Here is a 26,862-nt window from a genome sequence, read left to right as displayed (position 1 = left end):
CATACTATTAGACCTTTAAAATTACTTTCATAGTCAAAATACTTGAGATTTTATCAAAGTCTTATGCTTAAAAAATTGTAAATCATAATTAAAGATTGATATAACCAGACTCAGTTTGAAATATAAACAAAATTCTGTCTCAAAATTTTCAAATATTGGGTTTACAACAAGTTTTTTTTGTTTGTTTGTTTTTTGTTTTTTCCTTTTGTGAGCTTCTAACTAAAAATAGAGCATCAGCCATCTAGTGCTCAACTAGGGTAGGACCTGCTGTCAAGGTCATGGTGGGCAGTAGGATTCAGTTTTCCAAAATCCTTAGTTCTTAACTGGCTGTGGGCCAGGGCCTCCCTCTGTTTCCTACCTTATGGGTCTCTCCATCAAAATGTGCGAGTTGAGAAAAAAATAGAGTCTGTTATCCAAAGGAAGGCTTAAGGACACAAGTCACATCCCATCATGTATGCCATATTTTATTCATTAGAAGGGAGTTAATAAGTTCTGCTGACACCTCACAGGAGGTAATTATACATGGGAATGGGTTGCAAAAGGTGGGGATCATTATGAATTATTTTAGAAATATACCCCACATGATTATCAATGTGGAAACATGTTAAATAAAGTTAGGTATATCCATACATCTTAAAAAAAACATTGAAAGTTCTAGATAGTACTGATAAGTAAATATTTCAGTATCTTTTAACCAAAAAACAGTGGTAGTATGATGCATTTTGCGTATAAAAGATGGATAATAAGAATCTATAATTATATTTGTTTGTACACGGTTAAAGAAATATGAAAGGATATATAAGAAATGAGTTAGTATTACCAAGGCTGGGAATAAGGGGTAAGAACTGGGTGGCAATGAAACAGAGGTCAGAGAGATGTTTCACTGTAGTTTTTATTTTTTTCAAAAAAATTGAACTATATTGATGCATCATCTACTCAATTACTAAATAAAAATAAAGGGAGGATTTTTACAGTCCTCAAAGTTTTCTCTTCTCTGCCTTCTCCAGGGGCAGAAGAAGCTGAGGGGGCAATCTCTTATGCTGAGACTTTAAGTGGTTCAGTATGCAGTTAGTGTTTCCTACAGTAGCCACTTAAATGCAATTTTCTGTCAAGGCTACCAATTAGAACCTACTGCAGCTACCATGAGAAAGCAGAATGCACCCTCCACTCAAAATCTGGTTCCAATGTCAAGACTGATGATGTCACCCACACAAGAATGGTATATGGAAAGGTTTATTACTTACACAATGGGCTTTTCTGGGAAGAAAACCACTTGTCTCCCAAGATGATCTGAAAATGGCTTAAGAAAGCAAATCTCCCCGGGGGGCGGGGGGTGTTAATTACAGTCAGAAATGCTGATCTGAACATTTCTGCTTGAGGGTTATTTTTAAAATAGTTTTATTTAAGTATAATTGGCATACAATAAATTGCATATTAAAGTATACAGTATGCTAAAATTGGCATATATACATACCTGTAAAACTGCCACAATCAAGATAATCAATATATTATTCACCTCCAAGTTTTTGTATTCCCAATTGCATCTTAATGAATTTGTTTTTCTTTATAGTTGCTTATTTTTTACACAATAGTGAGATTTGTTGCTACATACTCATACACTCACACAATATAACACAATTTGATCAATTTCATCCCCTAGTAAGAGTTGGTGTTTTGTATAGTTTAAATCTCCCCTGCCTCCAAAGATGGGAGTTCCCACTCTTTCTTAGCATCCTGCCCAGATGACCAGTACAAGGGGAAGAGGCAAGAGTGAAGCATAATAACATTCAGTATCAAATATAAAACAATATAGTCATCTTTTATATTTTAATACTAGAAAAAGGTAATTTGTACTGTCACATAATATTATAGTTGACTCATACAACTTGTTTCATTTAAGAAAAGCTACAGAGGGCTGGAGATGTGGTTCAGTGGTGGAGTGCTTGGCTAACATCCATGAGGCCCTGGGCTCCATCTCCAGCACTGTAGAAGAAAGAAAGAGAAAGAAAAGGGGGTGGGGGGGAGAAAGAAAGAAAGAAAACTACAGAATCCTTACAAATATTTAATCTGATCAAGCTTATTAAAAAATCCTTAAAAATTATCAGAATCAGATGCCTACAAAAGGCTGTAGGAGACAAAGAAGTGTTCCTTCAGGAGATACCTTTTTTCATCTATTGGACTAGCAAAAATTATGAAGAATATTGGTATACAGTATGGTCCAGGATATAAGAAGCCATGCAATCCATACACTCAAAGGGAGTTAAAAAGTATATATTGTTACATCTTTGGACAAGGGTAATATGATACCCAATTTAAGTGTGCATTTTCTCATATGCAATTCTAGTTTTAGAAACTTATTCTGAGGAAACAATCAAATAAGTGCAAAATGTAAGACCACATACACATATGCTAAGAAACAATGCTTGAGATAAAGAAAAAGGGTGGCAACAACTTAAACATGCAACTACTGAGATTTAAGTATGCTATTATATCTTTATATCATGAAATATAGCCATTAAAAAGATTCAGAGAAATACTGACATGGAGAAATTATTCACATTAAATTTTAAATTCAAAGGGACACAAAATAGAATTACAGTATTATGCCGCTGTTATTTACTCGATAGTTTATAAATGCACAGAAAAAAAGGCAAAATAATATACTGTAAATTTTTAATGTTTCATTTCTATTGTAATATTTTGGTTACTCTTATTTTCATCTTAGTTCTCCTCACTATTCCCCAAGATTTTAAACCAAATTGGAATCTCAGAAATTTTTAAGGTAAACCATCAAAAGTATATATAATGCTACTACTATATATAGAATTATTTTGTAAATTGGGCTAACCAGTTAGAAACCTATATGGAGGAAGCACAGAAAATATTGTAATACAATACACAATAATGATGATGGTTAGCATCACCACAAAATCTTGGTGGCTGGAAATTGAATAGAAATTAAAAGGCTAGCAAATGTTTTTTCCCTAAAATGCTTAAACATTTGAAAGACACTTTAAGAACAAAAAACATCTATTACAACCACCCATCATCAATAACAATACCAGCAAGAAAAACAGTACCCCTTAAATTTGTAAAGATCAATTTTGCAAGCAATTTTTACAGGATCCTGGTATTAGCTCCATTTTAGATATGAATTTATCACTCATTTTCACAAATTTAAATCACATTACACTTCTGTTTTTCACAACTATTGCAAGCATTTAGTTAAAATGTATTCACTTCGAAATTAACTTCGACGAAGTAGCTAACACTTAAAAGTTAATCTCTACTTCCAGTAAGGCAGATGCAAGCTGCATTGTATTCCGTCTCCTTCGCAAAACCTTGCGTAGGACATGGTTGTTGATTGTTGGTAGAGGGATTAAAAATGCTTTATTAACAATGTTTAATTGCTGGAAGGAGGTATATTCCCGGTGTTCTAATATTGCACCTGAAATCTAATGAAAAAATAAATAAAAAGTAAAATGTTAACTTCTCTGAAAAACCCGCCTGCGCGCCACATACCTTGATTCGTGCTTTCTCTATAAATTCTAGAGGGGCTTTCCCAAGCTCCAATCCAGCTCCAATCCAAGGAATCCATCCCTTGATGCACGGAGGTCTACGCAAATTCTTTCGTTGAAGGCATAAGAAAAGAACAACGCAACCCAGGGCTATAATCACTGTTGGGGAAATCAATTCTGTATTTTGCTCCATCATTTTCCAAAATGAGAGAAGTTTGACAAAGTCCTGCTGACCTGGCACTTTCTCGTACCCTGTGGGCTAGGGAAGACCCTCCGGGTCTCCCAATTTTTCCGCTCCAACTTTTGCAGCTAATTCTCTTTCGTAATTGTAACTTCCTTTCCCCGCCCCAATTTTTAGGTGATGTTTGCATCATCGCTCCCTCCCACCTCCTCTTCTATTTCAAATCCTGGCTACCACCAAAACCAGGCAAGGGCTGGGCTGGGCTAGACGGGGCGGGGCGGGGCGGGGCCGGAGGGAGGGAGCAAGAGTTGTTGCCATGGAGACCTAGGGACAACTGCTTAACCGGCGTCTCTCTACCCGCCAATCAGAGAAGTCGCGGAGTCCGGCGGACTACATTTCCCAGAAGCCTCATAGCTCCGCTTTGTTTTTCGGCTCTTGACCGGGGCCGCTGGACCACTCTAGTTTGGGGCTGCTAGGAAGGCGCGGATTCACCGAGCCTTTCTGGGGGAAATGGTCTCTACCCGACCGCTTGCGGGTTGAGAAGAGGCCGCCGTGGCAAGCTGGCAGGCCAGCGCAGCGGGTGCACCGGCGAGAAGGGGTGCATTGTCGTCCACACCTGCTGCTGAATGTCTAACCCGGAGGATGAGGAGAGGCTTTTGCCACTCGCCCAGAGATGGCCCCGAGCGAGCAAGTTCGTACTGTCCGGCTGCGCGGCTACCGTGGCCGAGCTAGGTACCCGGCCGCCCACACCTGGGCCTCCTCGGCAAGTCGCCGCGCCGTGGCGCTGGGGGAGGGATGGGCGCGCTGCTTCGCTCCAGGCTGTGTGCATCCCAAGAGGTTGCGCCCTCTTCTTGCACGCCTGCCTGGCCGAAGCAGCAGGGTGGAGGCAAGGCCAGCTTTGGGAGAAGGAATTGAAGGTCTCTGAGGTGCTTTTGGTCCAATTTCGTCTAATCTCCCTTAGAGATGTGCTGTTGTGTCCGAATGTATATACTTTTAGAAGCTTCATGAGCTGTCATTCCTCTCTATGAATCATTTTCCTTTTGGTAAGGATGGCTTTTAAAAAAAAAATACATTTTTCATCCTTATTGGAATCGTCTCTGACAAGATTTACACACTTAGTCTCATTGTCTTTTAAATCCAAGTTGTGGATTTACCTTGTGGGACTTCAGTTCTTAACCATTCATTGTTGAGCATGGATTTAACATCTTCCAGTTACCTGACCTCTTTAAGTTGAACTCATCTATATTGTGTTTACTTTACAGGAAGGATCCTGAGAAGTCAATGATATGTATATACTAAATTCATGGCAGGGCACCTATTAATTGCGACATCATTGTAATTACTACAGTAGTAGGGCCTGAGGATATACAGTTGAACAGTTCCTGTTCTGACCTTCTTACAAGGCTGGTGGGAAGACATGCAGAGAAAGACAATTACAATGTGCTACTTATTATGATGAAGCTATTTTTAGGTTATCATAAGAGCCTAGAAGAACTGTTTGATCTGCTAAATGAGTCAGAGCAAACTTTAAGAGACCACCCAGAGGGAAATTATGATGCCCTTGCATGATCAGGTGGTGTTTCTTCCAAGGGTTTTGTGAGTAGAGTGCCTGTGTGTTCCCTGTGAAGCTTTAACTGTGTATTTCAAGATTACCCTTACATTTTCTTGCCCATTAAAAAAAAAAAACACAAAAGAGGAATACCTCTGATGCATTAATCATTTGTGAATGTTAGTCTTGTTCTAACATGAGTTTATTTTGCATTTCTGGCAGAGCCAGCACATGCTGTTGTTTGTCTTTTGTACTCTCACACTTGCCCTTTGCCCCTACCCTATCCTCTTTCCTCTCAAAGCTGATGGAGGGATTTTATTTTTCATTGTTTTTCCTGAAATAAAATTCATCAACTTTAAAAGAAATCTAAAGTGAGATTGCTGAATAATTAGATGTATTCCCAGTTTGTTTTTTAACTGATTTTTCTCCTTATGACTCAATGGCTTTTTGTACAGGAAGACTGCTCTTGTAAAAAATTCAGGGAGAGAACTGTGTGGGGAATGGAGATGGGAAGCAAGGGATTCACAATACTGGATGATTCTGAGTACAAATTTTACAAATTGATTCAAGGTTTTACAAATTGATTCAGGATCAGACCCCAAAGCATAGAGTAACCAGAAAGAAAAAAAAAAATATTTTGAGAGGCATAGTTTGTACTTAGAGGCTCCTGTTTCTTGTGACTTTTCTTCAGGTTCTTATGTCAATACAACATTGCTTAATTCTCCATATACAAGTTAATTCTGATTCAGGGAAACTATTGGCAAAATATTCCAAAGTGGTAATATTTAATATTATTTTCCTTCTCCCCACTCTGTCTCCTCTTAGAAAAGGCGTGCTCAATTGGGTGCTGTGGCACAGGCCTTTAATCCTAGCTGCTCTCGAAGCTGAGACAGAAGAACTGCATATTTGAGGCCTGCCTGGGCAACTTATGTAGGCCCTGTCTCAAAAAATAAAAGGGTCCAGGGACATAGTTGAGTGGTAAACCCTGGATTCAATCTTCAGGACCACAAAAAAAAAAAAAAAAAAAAAAAAAAAAAGAAGAAGAAGAAGAGAGAGAAAGAAAGAAAAGGCATGTTGAAGATTTGTATTAGGTGGTGATCATTAAAATCTTATGTCAGTAATGTTCATGAACCTGTCCTAATGTGAATAAAATCAAGTTATAAGCTTGATTTTCCTTATATGGGTCAGGTAGCTTAACTCTGTTTTAAGGTAAAAGATCCATCTCTACTTCAATATGTAAACAGAAAAAGGTTTTACAAATATAGTTGATAACTTGTAAGGAGCCTACAAATATGCCACGCTTAAACTTATCAGTGCTGGAAAACAACTAATAAGTCTTAATTTAAGAAATATTGAGCATGCCACCCTTCTATATAAAAGAAGACATTATGAACTCCATTGAATCTTCTGTACATCAAATATCAGGGCTGTGATTCATTTGCATGTGAAAAATCAACCATGAAATTATAAAATTCTGCTTTATCTTGCATTTGTAATAGTACATAAGAATACATAGTACAGTGTTCTAAAGTTACAACAGTTGTTAAACAATCATGGTTGCAATCAGGAGGACAACACAGAATATGGATATTTATTTTCATTGTAGAGGAAAAAAATTAAAGTTACTAAAGTAGATTATTGATTGAAATTTTGGAATGAAAAGAACTCAAGGGTTTTTTCACTTTTTGATTTTTGATTGGTGATCCAGTTTGCTCTGGTACCCTGATTCTTAAATTTGGTAGTGTCTGAGAATCAACTGATTTGAAACCCTTGTAAGTCTGCCAAATTAGAGTACATGGGCATGGGACTAGAAAATCTGTAATTCTAAAATTTGACAACCAATAATCTTGGGAAAACATTAGTCCTATGATTTTAGAATTTTTGCTTGTTTCTCTGAATGTTGTGGGTTTTTTCCCCTCGCTTGTTTGTTTTTTGTTAGCAACCTTTCCCCTCGATCTTACAAAAACTCGACTCCAAATGCAAGGAGAAGCTGCTCTTGCTCGGTTGGGAGACAATGCAAGAGAATCTGCCCCCTATAGGGGCATGGTGCGCACGGCCCTAGGAATCATTCAGGAGGAAGGCTTTCTAAAGCTCTGGCAAGGAGTGACGCCCGCCATTTACAGACACGTAGGTATTTATCTTGATTCTAGCTGGTAAGTTTGTTATGAGTCTTGTGTTTGTCTTCTCTGTGTTTCCATTTAGCTGTATCCAAAAGCCAGCTAAATTTTTTTCCCCTACTGATGATAAATGAACATATAATCAATCTCTTAGGAAGAAAAAGTTATCTATTGTTACTAAGGAGTTACTATCCTAAATTTTTAGAAATGCATACTAAAGTATTTAGGGATGAACAATCATGATATCTGGGAAGTACTTCAAAATAATTAAGAAAAGGAATGAAGTATATTTTGCAGTTGATAAATTTTAATGGTAAGTTATGTATTATTTACTTTTCTGTTTGAAAATATTCCTAATAAAAAGTTTTTTAATGGTTTAAGAAAAAAGAAACATGAACAATGATTACTTTCTTTCACATCAGAAACTTCAAACACAGATTTACCTTTTTTTAATGTTCTTTGAAAATTCAGATATATTTACTGTAATGCCAGATCTCCTCTGTCCCATACATCAGAGACCAGGCTGCTCTGAAAGAGAGCAGAGATCCCTGCCTCACCCACTTCTGGCCACAGGGAAAAGGCAACACAGGTGACGTCTGCCTTACTTCTCCAAGGCGCCTAACTAGCTCTGTGGGCCATTAGTGGTAAAGGTGGTGAGATAGTAGCAACTGGCTATATGTAGTGGTACACTGTAATTCCAATGGCTTGGGAGGCTGAGGCAGAAGGATGGCAAGTTTGCAGCCAACGTCAGCAACTTAGTGGAAGCAGGATAGGTGTGGTATTTTAGTATTTTTCATTTATAATGTTTCCTTAAGCATATAGCGATAGACCCTTGATCAGAAAATTGCCCAGACTGAATATTTACTGGCATAATATTTTTAAAGGTGCAATTCTTCAGATGAGAAAGAGCATATTTCTCAAGAAATAACCACAAGCATGCATAGACTATTACCGTTTTCACACTTCATATATTCACGATTATCTTAAAATATGGACTAAAACTTGCTGAAATATCAAGAAAAGCTCTCTGTATGAATACCAAGTGCTGATTTTAATAATTTTACTTTCCATCTTTTAAAATATTTTCTCCTTTGTGTGCTATTGTTTTGTGTTTCACCTCTTTTCATTTGTATTTTTTTTTAACCACCATCTTTGCTTTACCAATAAGATTGATTTTTTGAGTTTGAAATGTTACTGAAAACATTATGTTAATATAACAAATTCTTCAGTGAAGTTATATATGTTAATTGAATGAAAATACCTGTTGTGTGCCAAGGTACATATGAGGGCATCTGACATAATAAGAAAAACAAACAGAACCTGCCTGAAGCTTGTGTTCTGATGGAAGGATCAACAAGAAGAACAAGTTGATCACTAATGAGTATGATAGTTGCTATGTGAGAGTGTGCAATGCTTGCCTAGAATACTGAGGGAAAGATTGGAGAGCACTTCCTGAAAAAATATACTGGAGTTGAATTCTGAAAGACTAGGAGGAGTTAGCAAAACAGAGAAGGAAGAACCTATTCTAGAAAGATCAGTGAGGGTCCTACCCCATTTTGAGAAATATCAAGAAGACTGTTTCAGGAACATAAATTACATAAGAGAAGGATGCAACTAGAGAGAGTGTCTAGGTCAGGGTAGATTGTTCTCCTATTTTTTCAGCATTGAACTGAATTTGGCCTTTTTAATGATCTATTTTATACAGTATACTCTGGAGGTCGGATGGTCACATATGAACATCTCCGGGAGGTTGTATTTGGCAAAAGTGAAGATAAGCATTATCCCCTTTGGTAAGTTTTGTTTTGAAAATAATGTGCTATAGCCTCAAAGACTATCTGTTTATTTATATAAAACTGTATATTTATTACAATTACAATTGCTTAGGCTTAAAAAACAAATAATTACAATATAAATCCAAATAATAGAGTGTTTACTGAAAATTGTAAACAGACAATGTGCATATGTAGAAATATTTAATATTTTAATAATGAAAGAATTATAAGGGAGCACAATTATTATTATCTTGGTTTGGTGACTATAAATATAACACATTAAACCAGTGGATTATGTATATTTTATGGTTATAACACTCAAAAGACATTATTCTCAATTTCTAATATTAGAATTCTCAATATTAGAAATTGAGAATAATGCTATTTCTGATAATATTATTTGGTAAGTGTCAGGCTTTATGTATCTGATAAAATCCTTAAAATTTTTCATGTTTAGTGCATTTGAGTTACCTGTATACCCATATTTTATTCAGACATCACTGATCCCAGAATCAAATTTCTAAATGAAAAATGTATCTTAGAAAGAAGACACACAAAAATGAAGCAACCACCCTTCCCTTTGGATTTTAGTCAGATGAAAATAATAACTTTTCTTCCCCCAGCAAACTGACCTGTGGTTAATGCATGCTTCCCCCCCACACACACACTGTGTGTGGCTTTTATATTATTAGAAGTTAGTGTGTGATCCATTTCTTTAAGGCTATGTCAAGGAAGTAAACCATCATTCTCATTTTGTACAAGTTTCGTTAGATAAAAAATAAGAATAGTAAAATCTAGCCTTCTAAACTTAAGCAAAATGCTTGCTTGTTTTCTGTCAGTACTTAGCCTCCTTTTTGAATGATTTTAAATTTCTTTAAAAATACCTGTTAGTAGATTTGGCAGTCCTATAATTACAGAGGATGGCAAGTTTCCTATATAATTTTGTTTTGGGCTCTTTTAATTATTTTTGGAGCATAAGGAAGGCATAGTAATAAATATACATTCTGTGAGCATTTGTCTTTTTTAAACAAGCCTGTTTTAGCAAACAATTTTCCATTAGAATATTTTCATTCCCTAATGTTTAGATTGCAAATTTAGAAGCTTGGGAAAATGCATAAGAATTTAGGGATTTGAAGACATAAACTAATATACTTCATTCTCAGAATGTAAAAATGAAGAATGTATCAAATTGACTTTGTACCAAATCCTCATTTCCCTTTAAATGTAGGTTCCTCTGACACTCCTGTAAGTACCTCCATCTTTGACTTTCTGGATATTGTACTCTTTGACTCTTTCAGTATCTCTTCTGGTTTCTTCTTTGCCTCTTTGCTGCTGTTCCCTGCTGGCAAGACTGAGGGTGGCTCCTTGAAAGTCAAGGACTAGTCTTGGTCATCACTGTTTTGCAAGGGAAGAGCACCATGCTGGGAACAGTTTCTGTTCACCTAGTGTCCACTGAACTGGATCTCTGCTCTCCTCCTGTTTGCTGTGCTCTTCTACTCCTGCAATCTCAACCACAGCTGCAGGCTGCCCAGTTCCAAATCAGCACATATAGTTCAGACCCTCAACTTCTAGGCTGTCTCTTGATTCAAGTTTTTCCCTGAAATAACGTATTTTTTCATGCCATTAATCTTTCTAAGACTCATATTGTCATCATGTCATTGCTTATTAAGAACCATAGTGACTTCCAGTGACCAACCTATGCTGGTCTTTTAGCAGAGTACCTTCTTTAGTCCTCCCAGTGCATATCTTAGAACATTGTGATTTAGAATCAGACAGAGATGAACTCCATTTTCCCCTCTCCTACTGTGTTACCTGGGCTTCACTTTTTTTTTTTAATCTTCAGTTCCTCAGCTATAGAAGTAATAGCTACCATTAAGCTTTTGTATTTTTTTAGGAGTTGATAAGATAATGAACGTTATGTCCTGTCACTTAGAATATATAAAACAGAAACCATAAAAAATAGGTTACTATATATAATACAAATAGACCTCCTACAAATCAATGAAAAATATAGAGAATGCAATGGAAGAATAAGGGCAGGATTGTCAATAGTTTCCAAAAGAAGAAATATAAGTGTTCATTAAACATGTAAACATACGCAACCTCCCCAGTAATTAATTTAAGGGGAATCAATTAAAACTATCTTTATGCAGTTAAGGGAAACATAAGTTACTATAGACATTACTTTTTGTAGTGTATACTACTGGTTAAAAATTCTACATGTGCAATCTGTTGACTCAGCTCCTTATTTATGATTATAGTCATTTTGTCTAGTTTTGCTCACTGTTGGCTGATGGGGGAGGAAAAAGACTAGACTAGGAATGGGAAAAGTTTCTTCACAAAGAGCAATATTTTCAAAGCCCTTCACTTGGAAAACTACTAAAGTAGTAGTTTTAAAATTTTGGTTTACCTATTTCTTTGAGGCTGATTACATCTCTGCTGTTTTTCTCATCTGGTAGTCAGAATTAAACTACAGCTAAATGATTCAAGTTTTTCTCTGCAATAACATATTTTTTATGTTATTGTTTTTATATCTTAGAAGCATCCACCCTTTCCTTTGGATTTCAGGCCATGTAAGATCTGAAAGTGCAAATCTTAATTTTAGTTCCTTTCGGTCCTTTACCCTCCTGTCACTAAACAACCAAACCATCTATTTTTTCTCTGTGGTTCATCTGGGTCTATCCTTTTTTTTCACTTTGTCTTAAATTTATTACCCAGGGCCTGTCCCAGCTTAGTACTGGTTCACTGTAAAATTTGTGAAATTAATGGCAACTTTAAAAACAATTTCTCTTTTTACAATTAGGAAGTCAGTCATTGGAGGGATGATGGCTGGTGTTATCGGCCAATTTTTAGCCAACCCAGCTGACCTAGTGAAGGTTCAGATGCAAATGGAAGGAAAAAGGAAACTTGAAGGAAAACCATTGAGGTAAGTTTTCCAGTTAATTGGTGCTTTTGCTTCCCTTTGATATCATCATATTTTGAATATTTATTTAATGGATTTATATTTTTTCCAATCCAGTATTCAGTAAAGGTATTCATACTGTTTTTTTTTAATTTGGAAGCTATATTTATGAAGAGGAGAGCTGAGCTATATCTTTTCTTTGCATGACAAAGTGTCTATCTTCTCTGTCATGTGTTCATAACTCTTTGCTGCTATCCCAGCCAACATTGTTAGATTTGTCTTCTATTGCAGGTTGATATAAAGAATTTTATTTTAAGGTTTGCCCTGTTATGCATCCCAGCTTTGCCATTGCGGTTTGTATGGTGTCATTCACTTAACATTTCCAGTCTATTTTCATCTTTAAAAGGGGTTCTCTCAAAAGGTTTTCGTGATGGTAAACATGCCTAGCTGCATAACATTGCTTTTCTTGCTGTCTTCCAGAAAGAAGGGAATTAACAAGGTCAATCTTATGTTCCCATGGTCTTCTCTAATCTAATTCCTCCTACATTCTAAGGCCCTTTAAGGAAGATTTTTTTAAAATTATGCCTCTGTGATATAAAATCTTCCTATTACATTAGCCTATATTAGCAAAGTCAGCCTTTCCTCAAAGGGCAGTTTATTAGAAGAGCCACTTAGCCAGTTTCCCCTGGGAAAGGGCCAAATTTTGCATAAAGATAGACCATTTCCAGGAAAGAGGGAAGTGCAGGATAATGAGTGGAGTCTGAATCCTCCAGGTCTGCAGCAAAGCCAGAGGTGGAGGAGGAGGGTTTGGAGCCATCTTTAGGAGGCCACCCCTGACCACTTCTCTGTACTCACTTCTTCTCTAGCAGATGCTAGAGGATGAGGTTGGGCTGCTATTGCCCCATCTCCCCTTCAGCCTTCAGAAAATGAGTAGATGCCTAGCAGAGGAGAAAAGACACAACTCTGACTTAAACGAGGAGTTTACAGAGCCCCATTTGGTCATTTTGTAACAACTTCTAATGACTTTGAATAGAGAGAATTGATGTAGCCTTGATTGGAGAGAAAAGTGTTGGGAAGGCAGAGGCAGGAGGATTGGGAGTTCAAAGCCAGCCTCAGGAAAAGTGAGGCGCTAAGCAACACAGTGAGACCCTGTCTTTAAGTAAAATACAAAATAGGGTTGGGGATATGGCTCAGTGGTCAAATGCTCCTGAGTTTAATCCCTGGTACCAAAATAAAAAGCTATGTTCTAAACTGATTCCCCAGGATTTTAATCCTCTTTTTTATCCCTAACGCTGGAAATCTTGGGTTTGACTATACTTAATGTTGTAGTAAAGAGCATAATCCTTTGGATCAGCCCAAGGGTCCAATCCAGCCTCAGCCTTTACTACATTTTAGCTCTGTAATAGTAGTCAAATTCCTTAACCATTCTAGCCTCAGTTTCCTCACATATAAATTGGAATAATAATACACATACTTCAGAAACCTTTCAAGATTAAAATGTATCTCATGTATAAAGTGACTGCTACTTAGTAAAGGTACAATACATTTTAGCTACAGTGATCATTTGTGATTCCTTGTAGTATAATAGCAATTATGCATCTCAAGAATGTCATATTTTTGATGTGATTCAGAGAGTAAAATACCTTAGTAAAATCCATACAGCTGGTAAGTGGTAAGGGTGGCGTTTGACTCCGGATTTTTTTCTGTCCATATCAAGCCCAGACTTTTCTTTTACATCAGAGGCTCCCAGATTTGATTCATGCTTCAGCACCATTTTTCACCTGTCTACAGAAATGTGAGCAAAATAAAGATAGGATAGCAAATTTTCATAAAGCTCAAATCATTTAATTTTAAAAATTCTTAGAATATTGTGCATTCTACTTTTGATCTATAAATATTCTTTCTTTTATGAGGTTATAGGAGAGTGATTTTCTTTTTTATTATTATTGTTTGTTTTATTTTTTATTTTTTACTGTGATGTTAGACATCTAACCCAGGGTCTTGCACATGCTAGGCAAGGGCCTTACTGTTAAGCTACATCTTTAGCCCTAAGAATCAATGTTTTTTTTTAATGTTGTTTGACAAGTTTTAAAAATTTGCACGTCCCCTGCAACACTAGTAAGAGGCATCCAGAAGTTCTGTCACTGTTTCCTCCTATATTTAATATGCCTACCAATGATATGTCAAGAAAGATATTTTGACCTTTTTTAATAATCTGAGAAGATCACACAACTTATCATGATTTGTATTAAAAATGTTTAAATCAAATGTTGGCATTCTAAAGAATTAATAAATTTATCTGCATATTAGACTTACACGAATTCCTTTAATTTCTAACAATTCTGAGTAAATGTTATTTTACTTTATAACAGTTATAGGAGAAGCTTATTGGATTGCATTCCATTCTCAAGAGTACACCAACTTTTCACATTTCATTATTATTCTCCTTAGATTCCGTGGCGTGCATCATGCTTTTACAAAAATCTTAGCTGAAGGAGGAATACGTGGGCTGTGGGCAGGCTGGGTCCCCAATATACAAAGAGCAGCACTGGTGAATATGGGAGGTAATGAAAACTTTATTGAATTCTGAGAAATTCAAACAACTTAATTCTTGCATGCTCTTGTATCAGGGATATGACCATTTTTATTTCATTATTTATAATAACATATATCAGCCACAGGCTCCATATGTTTTATGTTTATTATAATTGAATATATTTCCTGGAATATTTTTACCTTATTCTACAGTAATGTATGACAAGGATTTTCTTCTTAAGAAAAACCAATTATGGAAATAAGGAGAAAAGACCAAACTATTTCTAATCTTCTCTCTAATCCTTACCTCCTTTTAAGATTGATGGTCATTATATCCACAATGTCCAAATCCTTACCCCTGGCAATCCTATTCCTATATAATCCACCTTGTTCAGACTGGTACCCAGGCCAGGAAATGTAAACAATCTCTTATTCATTTCTACCCTTCGCTTCTCATTTTCAGTTCTCAATTTCTTTTCTTATGCCTTAAATATGAACAATTTTTATTTGTCAGTTAGACCTGAATAAAGCTGGAAGAACATTAAATTTTTAAAAAAGATACCTCAGAAAAATACTAATTTATTTTTATTTAAGACACGCTATTAAAATAGTAATATATACTACTGGTGAAGTTTTTAGTTACATTGAACATTAGAGAAAATATGAGAGAAAAAGTATTTTTTAAATAAAGAGATTATGGAAGTACTTTGGATTAGACAAAGGGGAATGAAGGGAGGGGAAGGGGAATGGGAATAGGAAAGATGGTAGAATGAATAACTTTCCTATGTTCATATATGAATACATAACCAGTGTAATTCCACATCATGTACAACCAGAAGAATGGGAAGTTATACTCTATGTAGGTATAATATGTCAAAATGCATTCTACTATCATGTATAACTAAAAGAACAAATTTTTAAAAAATAAACACAACATTACTGAAAAAAAAGAAATTATAGGTTGATAGAGAGCAATTTTAACTTCAAAATATAGAACATGTTAAAATATTTTGTAAGAAGAGGTTAATAGCACAGCCATCATCAGACTGAGATAATAGTTGTTAACTGATAATAGATAGAGAAAGATGTGAACCATGGATGCTGATGCACATATAGCAAAAGGAAGACAAAAGTTTCACAGGAAGTAAATATAGGAAAGGTCACAGCAATGGTGGAAAAAAGGAAGCTGCTGATCTTTCCTGTTTCGAAAAACAAGAGCACAGAATTTGAGGTGCAGAAAAGAAAGCCTCATTCCTGCCCTCCTAGGGCTTCATCTCTGAGAGCAGTCAATCATGTTTGTGCATGAGAAGGCAGCCACCACACTCACCACTACCATCTTCTGAGTTCTTAAAAGTTTCCCCCTCTCCAGAATGCACCTATTATCCTTAAAGTAACCATTTCCACAGTGCCAACCATCAGAACCTCTCAACTAGACCACTGCCACAGCCATCCATCTGGTCTCCCCCTCCAAATTTGTACCCAGCATCCAGAGTGAGTCATCCAAAGCAAGGATCTGAACATGTTATGATGCCCCTAAAATCTGGCACTGGCTTCTCATTACCCACAGAATATAATTTTGGAGCATGATGGAGATGGTCTGTAGGATTTGCCCTGTGCTTTCAGAGAACTGAACGGTTCATTGATCCTGTTGGAAAGAGTGAAGCAACAAGTCATGAGCCAAAAGGTTCCACTTCCTGCATATGCATAGCTCTTCTTCACCCCTCTCCTTTCTGTCCTCTTCCCTGTTCTTCTGTTTAGTTTTCCTTGACAGATCCTCTATTAAGAGTAATATTCTTGTCTGAAGAATTCTTCTCCACCAATGTATTGTTCCAGAACCTTCCACGATCCCTTTAACCACAGCATGTTATCTTAGATGCTCTTTTATGTGTTTCTATAGTTCCCTGTGCCTAATGCTGCTGCTTGTAGCTCATTTCATTGATTTCTAATGTCTGTATGTTCCACTAGATACAAGCCTGTTCCACTACATACAAGCCTCTTGAAGGCAAGGACTGTGTTTTTATTCATCTTTATTTTCCCCATCCTTCATGCATAGTCATTAAACATTTGATGAATTAGTCAATGAAAGAATCCTTTCTAAGTCCAATTATATGATTCTAAGAAATTTATAAGGAGTACTTTCAAGGGTTCCAGTACTGTATCACTTAAAGGAAGTAAATCTATTTTCTGTTTTGCTATTCTATCCATTTGTGTCTAGTATATCACATTATTACTGGATATTTTGGTTTTCAGAGAACCTTTCTGATTGTAGTTTATCAATTTGTTGCCTAAGATTATTGCCCAGATTTCTCTTCCAAATTCTAGTTACTTACTGAGAATCTTTTTTTTGGATATCTTAAGTATATTCCTTTGAATGTGTCCAAATCAGGCTTCTATATAAAACCATCTTTGTTTCCATTCTTTATAATATCAAAATATAAAACAATCCCTTCTGCTATACAAGTGAGAAACCTAGGCATGATTTTTGGCTCTTCCTTTCATTTGTTTCTTATTTCTAAATAGTCACCAAGTCTAGGCAATGTATTCTTATAGATACAGAGCGAATTTAAATGCTTCTCTCCATCTGTGGAGCCACTTGTTTATAAATGATGGAGTCTCAACTCAACCTAACTTCGACCCCAAAATGAATTTATTAGTTGGCTAAAAATTCCAAGGGTTGAGCTCAGGTTACTCATAGCTGGATTCAGGTATTCAAATGATACATCCAAGTGTCACCTCTTCCTCTTTTCCTCTTCCTCTATCCTCTGCCTGAATGAATGCTATATTTCATTCCGGTACACATTCCTGCCACAAGCCAGTATACTCTTTACACAAAAGACATTCACTGTTGCATAAATGAATATTTAAACCTTCTTTTTCCATTGCCAGATTTAACCACTTACGATACAGTGAAGCACTACTTGATATTGAATACACCCCTTGAGGACAATATCATTACTCATGGTTTATCCAGGTAAGTGATTGTTTTAGTATGACCCTGTTTTTTTTCTTTTTATATTATCACCCTTTCTGGCTTTTGTGGCATAAATTCCAACTTGGGGACACTCGATCAGGAATCTAGTGGTATCACCCTTAGAGAAGGATGATAGTACACTCATTAAGAGTAATATTCTTAAATTTTATTGAAGTTAAAATAGGGAGGAGAGATAAAATTACAGGCTATTTCAGATTAAACCTCCCAAAATATTTACAACTTGATGGGGCCATCCCAGGGTCAATTTGTGTTAAAGTTGCTGTGTAGGTCCCTGTGTTGACACACAAACAGTGCATCCAGCCCCTGCCTAGGGAGCTGACCAACAGGAGAACAAGACAAGTATAAAAACACTGCATAGTAAGTGCTGAAACAAAATGGTCACTGGAGGGTTCAGAGGAGGGAGGAAACAATAACCACTTGGAAAGGCTCACAAAGGCATAATTAGATAAGAATTTGAAGAAATGTGACTCTTCTAGAGATGAACAGAAAGAAAAGCACTCCAAGCCGGGGAATTTCCTCAATCTCTCCATATCACAAGTTCAAATTACCCATGAGAATGAATTGGTTTTTAGATGTCTACTGTCCTTAACATTGGAGTCATTTCATTTAGCTTCTGTTCTTGTTTACAAATGCTGGATCCCTCTAGGCTATTCAGATGACCCCCAAAGAATATAAAATAGTGTCAAACCATATTTAGAGATACATATATTTACTAACACACACCAGGAGCACTCTGGACTCAGGTCCTTTGCTGTTCCTTCCTCCAGGTCTTCACAAAGGAGACTCAGTGATGCTGTCACCCCCTAGAACTTTTCCCTGCCTGCCTGTCACCTAGTTTTTCCCTCTCACACTACCCCATCTTATTTTTTATACCATTATCAACATCTGAAATTATTCATCTCTTCTTTGCCTCTCCCCATGTAGAGTGTAAGCTCTTCCAGGTCAGGGTCTGCCTGCCTCATTAATGGTCTAAAAGGATGTCTGGTACCAGGAGGTGCTCAGTGTGGATCTGTTGCCTGACATTTTTTTTCTTTTATATATATATATATATACATACACACACACACATTTATCTAACTAAATATATATGTATCTAACTAAATATATATATTTAGATACAAAACCTTTATTTTATTTATTTGTATGTGGTACTGAGGATCTAACCCAGCCTAGCATGTGCTAGGTGAGCACTCTACCACTGAGCCATAACCCCAGCCCCTTGCCTGAAATTCTTTTTGATATTATCTTTTTCTTTCTACTTCTTTACTGAATCAATTTTGCACTTATCTTAAGCTAAAAGAGCACCATCATAAAGAATATTATAATAATATATTTAGGATTCCATTCTTTTTAAGTATCAATTCCCCTTCCTTAAAATATAGGAGGTCTTGCATATTATCTTTCAATTTCATTAATTTGTATCTACAGTTTATGTTCTGGACTGGTAGCTTCTGTTCTGGGAACACCAGCTGATGTCATCAAAAGTCGAATAATGAATCAACCACGAGATAAACAAGGAAGGTAATGAGAAATTCTTCTATATTTGTGTGATTGTCTATAAGAATACAATTTTTTGAAGATACTTTCCTGGGTACTTTTTTTTTTTGGCAATAGTGGGGATAGAACCCAGGGGTGCTCTACCACTAAGCTATATCCCTAGCCCTTTATATGTATTTTATTTTGAGACAGGGTCTCTCTTGCTAAGTTGCTGAGATTCGTCTTGAACTCGTGATTCTTTTCCTCAGTTTCTTGAGTCACTGGGATTACAGGCGTGTGACACTGTGCCTGTTTTATGTAGTTATCCTTTTTTGGGGGGGAGGTACTGGGTATTGAACTTGGGCCACTTGACCACTAAGCCACATCTCCAGCCCTGTTTTGTATTTTATTTAGAGAGAGGGTCTCACTGAGTGCTCAGTGCCTTGCCATTGCTGAGGCTGACTTTGAATTCATGATTCTCCTGCCTCAGCCTCCTGGGCTGCTGGGATTACAGGCATGTGCCACTGCTCCCAGCTTATAATTATTCTTGATAGAAATGTATTTATGTGTTTTTGTGGTCAAAGAGGAAATTGTTTTTATGTAATCACTTCCTCTTTGTCTGATGAAAAACTACTATGTATTTGTGGAAATGAGCTAATTAACAATCCCATTATTTTAAGGCAAGGAATTAATTGTGACTTATTTTTCAAAGAGTTTTTGAAAGCATTCTCTGCTGAGCATTTACACAGCACTTTCTTCAGAAGCCTTTCACTTTCAGGTAACATGGAGAATTTGAGTCAATATGAAATAGTCCCTCCTCTCTGGAAGAAATCAGATGAAGTGAATTCTAAGTATAAGATCAAGGGTGGATGAATCAGAAGTCAGCCTTGAAAATTTCTTTAAGCTCAAATGAAGCTAACTATATCTTTAAGACCACAAATATTATTTGTTAAAGATGAGCAGAAAATATTTAACTTATAATATTCTTTTAGACAATTTTATTTATGTGTCTGTTTATACTGAGGAAATTTAACAGGTCTTTTCTTCCCTTTTTAGGGGACTTTTGTATAAATCATCAAGCGATTGCCTGATTCAGGCTGTTCAAGGAGAAGGATTCATGAGTCTATATAAAGGCTTTTTACCGGCTTGGCTACGAATGGTAAAGTTGGACATTTTATTTCTTCCTTCCTTTTTCTTTTCTTTATATTTAAATCTATAAACATTTTCCCTTTTCTCTTCTGGTTTGTGGCATGGCTCTGCCCCCAAATGAAGATCCGTCCTTTCTGTTTGAAATCTTGTTCAGTTTTCTTTCACCTCTCCTCAGAGTCACATTGCCTTTCTTGGAAGATTAAATTAGTTACCTCTATTAACAAATAGATTAGTAATCTGTTATAAAATCAGTGGATAGATTTTTGGCAATATAGAATCTTTAGTAGTCTATTTAGCTAAAATACAGTAGATTGGGACAAGTATACTGATTTCAGTAGGGATCTTTCCTATGAGAAGTTTGCAGTTTCAAACAAAATTTGTTACTTTGATGGCAAATGTTACATCTGCTGATTACCTTAAAATTCTGCTCCACGAGAAACCATTATGTCATCCTTATTTGGTTTAAATGTTATTTTTATACATATATATTTATAAATTTTTATAATATATTTTATATTTTAAAGTGAATTAAGATATAGGATTAGATTTGTTTAAGTAATATAAATACAACATAAGGTACTCATGACTTTTGTAAGATAGAAAATATTTGAAGGAATGGATGAATTATGGATTTAGAAAGTTAAATAATCAAAACTAATAATTATATATAGCATATATGTACATGTGCATACATATTTAATTGAACACCTACTTCATGCAAAGCCCTGTACTAAGGGCTTAGCCTTAAATAAGAAACTGGAAGTGATGAGTGTTACAGGAAGAGCTCTTGTGCTATAGAAATGTGTAACAAACAAGTATGGCCTACTCTGGGAAGTTAAGAAAAACCCTCTGGTTCTTAGAAGGCTTTGGAACTGATCTTGGAATAATGAGTACAACTTGGCCAGGTAAAAGGGAAAGAAAGGAGCACTCTGTAGAGAGCCATAGTTGGAGTAGACAAGACAGTGTGATGAGTACAAGGAAGCCCAGCAGGCCAAGGCACAGGGCCCCCAGGCAGAGAGTGAAAGGCTTGATTCAGGAGGGCCACTTGAACCCTTCAGTGGTGGCCATTGGCTTGATTAAATCTGCATTTTTAGAAAGATTCTTCTAGCTTTCTTGGGCTGAGAAAAGTGTAGAGTAGTGATAAACGAGGATAATAGTGGCTTAGATGAGTGTTGGTAATGGGACAGAAGATGCGTTATAAAGTGGAATTTAGGAAGTAGAAATGTGACCAACGGGATGAGGAAAGGGGAATGGAGGAGAAGATAAGAAAAGTCAGGCCCTGAGCAATCAATATTTCCAAATGGGGATTATTTGCAAGGAAAACAATTTGGGAGTAAAATGAGTTTAGTTTTAGATCTTGGAGGTTTGGATACAGATAGCACATTTGAGTGGAAAGGTCTAGATGAATAATTTAATATATAGATCTGGATCTTACAAGAGAATTGGGGATGAAGATTTAGATTTGGGCACAGCCAACATATAGATGGTAACTGAAGCTATGGGAATAAATGATTATTAAGGGACAGTAGATGTTTATTAACATGGAATTAATAACCAAAATAATAGCTCAAAGCAATATCTGATACAAAATGCACTAGAAAAAAAAACAAAAAATTTTTGAAAATGTACTAGAGTTTAAAAAACACACAAACATTATTTTGGTGGTCTTAATTATGCAGTACCTTGGTATTATCTCAAAACTGAAAAAGTAGGTTTTGTTTTGACTTACATTAATCAGACACTGTCACAGGCATAGCTAATATACTAAGGAATAAGAATCTTTGTGCTAGAGGAGCTTATAACAAAACTTAGAAGTTAAGTAAGTAGTTAAAATCCTAGAAATAATATATATTTCTAAATACATATCACAGAAACACTTGGTATATGATGAAAACTGTGCTAGTTATTTTTATGACTTAACTTATTGAATTTGCCCCACAATTTCTGCAGTAAGTTGGTCTCCTGTTCCCCTTTTATAGAGGAGGACATAAAAATGTAGTTTGAATAACTTGGCAAGGCTAAGATGGTTGTTAACTAATATTCATACCACTGACAAATCCAGTGTCAAATCCAGGCAGCCTGATTCTGGAGGAGGTAGCATCAGGGGTTGCATTAGTACCTGTCAGTGGTATGAACAATACCCTGTGGGAACATGGCATATATAATAGAAATGGCTGTAACCTAATCTGAAACTAACAAAAGTCTACGCAGAGCTGTTTTTGAAGCCTCAGTACATATTGGTCAAGAGAAATAGGAGGAAGCAGTGTGAACCTAGGCACCATGTTATGTGTGTGCCCAGTGAGTGTGAAGAACTGTCGGCAATTCAGCGTGTCTGGAGACAAGGTCTTCAGTGGGAGGTAGCAGGAGATGAGGCTGAAGACCTCCCTAAGGACCCAGATGGAAAAGACCTTGAAGGCCAAGCTTAGTGGTCTAGGGGTGATCCTGTAGTTAGCAAGCACCTGTGTAATCATGGGAACAACACACTAAGATTACTGTGAACATAGTAGAGATGACGTATGGAAAACTGGGGCATAAGAAAGTTTTGATAGTGTCTAACCAAGAAATCACTGTAAGGAAAACATTCTAAGGACACTTATGGTTAATGCCATAGGGCTTTGTAACTGATTAAATGTGGAAGGCAAGGGGCAGAAAAAACAAAATGGGATTTTTATGTTTCTAGTTCAGGTGATACATTGCCAAAATATTAAGTTAAGATCAGTCAGGATGAGGGGCAGGAAGATTATAGATGACAAAAAAGAGTATTAAATATGTTCAAAGCTCTTTGTATACATTAATTATTGTTAGACTCTATTTTTAGGAACCCAGTAAAGCAGGTAGTGTTATCCTCATTTTTCAGATAAGAAAACAATGGCTAAATGTGTAAGAAACTTACTGAAATTCATACAGCTAGTACATGGCAGAGCTACACTGCTGGAAGGTCTGTTCAATTCAAAACCTCCTGCTTCTTACTAATGCAGTAAACTGAGTTGATCAAGACCCTGCAGTTAGTTTACAGAAATTCTAACACAATAGAAATAATATGTAGTGATGGAGAGGCATTAGCAAAGAAAGGATGGCTAACCAGCAAAGATCACCAGGGTACCATTGCATGCTGATTTTTCACAGTGCAGGAGTCTGAGCTCAGAAGCCTGACTCATGAACACTTCCAAGTAAATTGGTCTTGACAATACAGACTCACCTAGCTGAACTCATTGAAAGTGGTGATTAGACCAGAGCACCTGGAATATTCAGTGCACTACACATAGAGCAAGTCATCCAGGTGTTGATGACCTCAGGCCAGCAGGCTTCCTCTGGAATTCAGGCTATATGGTGGCCCAAGTTATAATTAGAAGGTTGCTGGCTTACCACAGAATCACCACAGGAAGAGCCTATTTATAGACTTAATATTTCAGAATATCAACTCAAGAGAGCTCTTCTGTGTCCAGCTGCACAATAACAGGAATGGCAAAGCATTCTGCTTTTTTTTTTCCAGTAGTTGTGCAAAAGGCAGACTAGAGGAAACAGCATAGGTTCGCCTACACTTAGATTATTTACAGTGATCATAATTATGCCATCGAGGAAATCAATAAGTAAACAGTGTCCGCATGCACTCCTGTGCAGAGACTCAGGAAAACCTCACTCATTTTTTACCTACCACATTCTTGGGCTATCTAATCTCCCTCTTTAAACTGGATACAAAACCCAGCTAAGCTCTCCCCAACCCCTTCCACTAGGTAGAGGTGGTATGACCTTGTTGGGCTCAGTCCTAGTTAATTTTTACTTTGTTTGAGTATGATTTTGATAATATAATGTTGTCTTTAACATGAAGAAGAAATCCAATCACCACAGCAATTAGGAGTGATTGCATGGTTCATTCTTTAAACTAAGTGCACACCCTCCTTGATCTGACTACAGTTAGATCTTTGGTTCACTTCACTTCGGTTGTCCCAAGAATATGGTATCTTTATTTATTTTATGTCTTCATACATTAACTAAAATGTGTTCTTCTAGATCCACTATTTAGTAAATTCTCAGGTTACCAATGTAACATGTTCAGTATTTCTGAACACATGACAAGAACACATGACAGCTTTACAAACTCCCTAACCAAGTACATTTGTATTCTAATTGCCTAAGTTTCTCTCTCTCTTCTAGTAGGATGGAGTTCCTCTCCAGTCAGTATTGATCAGAACCAAACAATCAGGAATTAGATCTAAGGTTTCCTTTGGTGTTCAATGTCTACACACTAGTGTTTATTATATCTTCTTCTGACCTGTCTCCTTTTAGAAGTCCTTTGTTCAGGTTAAAGTCAAACCTTTCTGAGATAGAAGCTGTTTTCCCTAGTTAATGTGAATGTTCATATACATGTTGTGAGACATCAGGTTTTGGGGTTTATATGATCTCTTAAAGAATAATCTTTATTTTCCTTACTTCAAGTTTTTAAGTCTAGTTGTTATGCTGCATATACAAACTACATGTAAAGGAGCCCAGCCTAGACTTCAGGCATCTGAGTTCTAGCCCTATTGCCAGAAGAGGTTATTTCAAAGAACCCTGGGAGTGGGAAACAGAAGCTTGCCGTCTAGTTCTGCACCATGTCAGTAGGCATTTGATTGCTAAACCTCAGTGTCCTCATCTGTTAAATGGGGACATCATGACTTTTCCTTCATATTATACATATACTAGAGAAATAGGTGATAAATAAGACATGAAAATGCTTTTGAAATTATAAAGTGCTATACAAAGATGAAAGACAAGATATTTGGTTTGGGCCTACATGGATTCAAAATTACTCTGTCACTCAAAGATGTATATGCATATATGTAGAATATTTATAATTTGCTTTGAAATACGCACTAACCTCTTTGGTTAATCTTTCAGACGCCTTGGTCATTGGTGTTCTGGCTTACTTATGAAAAAATCAGAGAGATGAGTGGAGTCAGTCCATTTTAAGCCCTTAAAGATACAGTGTTCAGTATTATTGAAATACGGGCATCTGCAACACACACCCCCTATTATTTCTACCTCTTTAGGAAGACACCTTACTCCACAGAGACTGTGATTTATAGGGGACAGCACTTTATTTTTCTTTGGAAACCCAAGTTCTCTTTGACTCCTCTTTTTGTCCAAAAGTGATCTGGTCGGATCTCACAAGGCTATCCCAGGAGACCCAGCACACTGTTTTCTAAAGAAGAACGGAACCCTGATGACTTTCACCTTGGGCAAGATGGTTTGGCCCTTGAGATGCTATTTGCACTGAAGAGACTGCTTAGAGGGAGTCAGCATCTCAGAGCTGAAGTAGACAATAGGAATATGGAAGAATATATATGTAGTGCTTAAAAAATACTTTTAACCTGTTGTGTCAGTGTTTATAATTGAAGTTTCACAATTCACTCTTCTGTTGTTGTAAAGTATACATATTGTAAATTAAAGGGAGGTAAAAATTCATGAAGAAACATCTTGAGCTTTCCTACTGTTGAAGGAAATGGATGTACATTTTCTTGCAAAGAGGATAAAAAATAAATGTGAAGTTAAGATGATGTTTGGATGTCAAGCAAAGCTGCTTGCTGTCAGTGCCCATCCTTCGCCCTGTGTTCATTGGTTAGCATTCCACTACACTTGCTAGTAACTTCCCCTAATAGCCACAGACTCGATGAATCGAGATAAGAGAAGAGCATTTGCCTTGTTACATGTCCCATTTCAACATGGATTTATCACTGGATTTCAAGAATGTTATAATGAATCACAGTTGAGGGGCTGGGGTTGCAGCTCAATGGCAAAGGGTTTTCCTGGCACATGTGAGGTCCTGGGTTCTATCCTCAGCACCACATAAAAATAAATAAAATTAAGGTATTGTGTCCATCAACTAAAAAATAAATAAAAGAACCACAGTTGATTTGATTAAAATTCAGCTGCATAGGTCCCTTTGTAAAAAGCATCCTTTGTTACCATCCGCCTTTCAATGGTATTTTAAAAGCAAGACTGATATGAAGTCAGCCAACTCTGATGTGTGTCCTTTCTTACCCTGCTTTCCTAACATTAAGGGAAGGAAGGAGGGAGTGAGGGGAAGGACGAAGAAAAAGAAATCACAACCTACTAACAATGAATCTTACTCAGTTTGACAAAGTTTCTTGCCTAAAATGTCATAAGTATAAACTGTCTATGGTATATAGTCATGTATCCAGTCTTTGAACCAAATCACTGTTCTTACTGGACGCAGTGGCACATGCCTGTAATCCCAGCGGCTCAGGAGGCTGAGGCAGGAGGATCATGAGTTTAAAGCCAGCCTAAGCAATATCAAGGCACTAAGCAACTCTCTGAGACACTGCCTTTAAATAAAATACAAAATAGGGCTGGGGGTGTGGTTCAGTGGTCAAGTGCCCCTGAGTTCAAACCCTGGTACCCCCTGCCCATCACGTTTCTTATTTTAGAAAGGTAGAAGATTTCTCCAGATTCATCTGCATCCTACATGCTCCCCCATCCTTAGACAGTGGACAATTCTGGATGGATTGCTGAATTATGGGAAAAGACTGTAACTGTTAAAATAGGAAAACTGAAAAAGCTCAGGCCCAAGAAAGACCCTGAAGCTAACAAAATAGAATTTGTTATGATGAACATGGATGATGTTGGATGTTGTTGGACAGAAACAAGTTTACAAGTGCTCTGTGGTTGCA

The 26,862-nt window shown here is 36.7% G+C and overlaps 2 protein-coding genes across 5 annotated transcripts in view; one reads left to right on the top strand and one right to left on the bottom strand.

Moving 5' to 3' along the window:
* Cyp39a1 (cytochrome P450 family 39 subfamily A member 1) overlaps positions 1 to 3,780 on the bottom strand; it is a 115,302-nt gene extending 111,522 nt beyond the window's left edge. For all 4 annotated transcript variants that reach the window (XM_026394473.2, XM_026394474.2, XM_026394476.2 and 1 more), the window contains exon 1: positions 3,523 to 3,780. In XM_026394473.2, the coding sequence (XP_026250258.2) occupies positions 3,523 to 3,714 (192 nt within the window). In that variant the 5' untranslated portion in view covers positions 3,715 to 3,780. The remainder of the gene's footprint in view (positions 1 to 3,522) is intronic.
* A 421-nt stretch (positions 3,781 to 4,201) lies between these two features.
* Positions 4,202 to 25,238, top strand: Slc25a27 (solute carrier family 25 member 27). The gene is made up of 9 exons (XM_026394467.2): positions 4,202 to 4,431; positions 7,188 to 7,379; positions 9,071 to 9,155; positions 11,941 to 12,063; positions 14,491 to 14,603; positions 17,461 to 17,545; positions 18,995 to 19,087; positions 20,099 to 20,201; positions 25,070 to 25,238. Exons 1-9 carry the CDS (start codon positions 4,326 to 4,328, stop codon positions 25,139 to 25,141), a joined length of 972 nt encoding a protein of 323 aa, XP_026250252.2. The 5' UTR covers positions 4,202 to 4,325; the 3' UTR covers positions 25,142 to 25,238.
* Positions 25,239 to 26,862: the final 1,624 nt, after the last annotated feature.

This window comes from Urocitellus parryii, chromosome 8, assembly GCF_045843805.1.
Source record: "Urocitellus parryii isolate mUroPar1 chromosome 8, mUroPar1.hap1, whole genome shotgun sequence".
Lineage (NCBI taxonomy): Eukaryota > Metazoa > Chordata > Mammalia > Rodentia > Sciuridae > Urocitellus > Urocitellus parryii.
The sequence above is the reverse complement of the archived record's forward strand: the minus strand, read 5'-3'. Positions and strand labels throughout refer to the sequence as shown.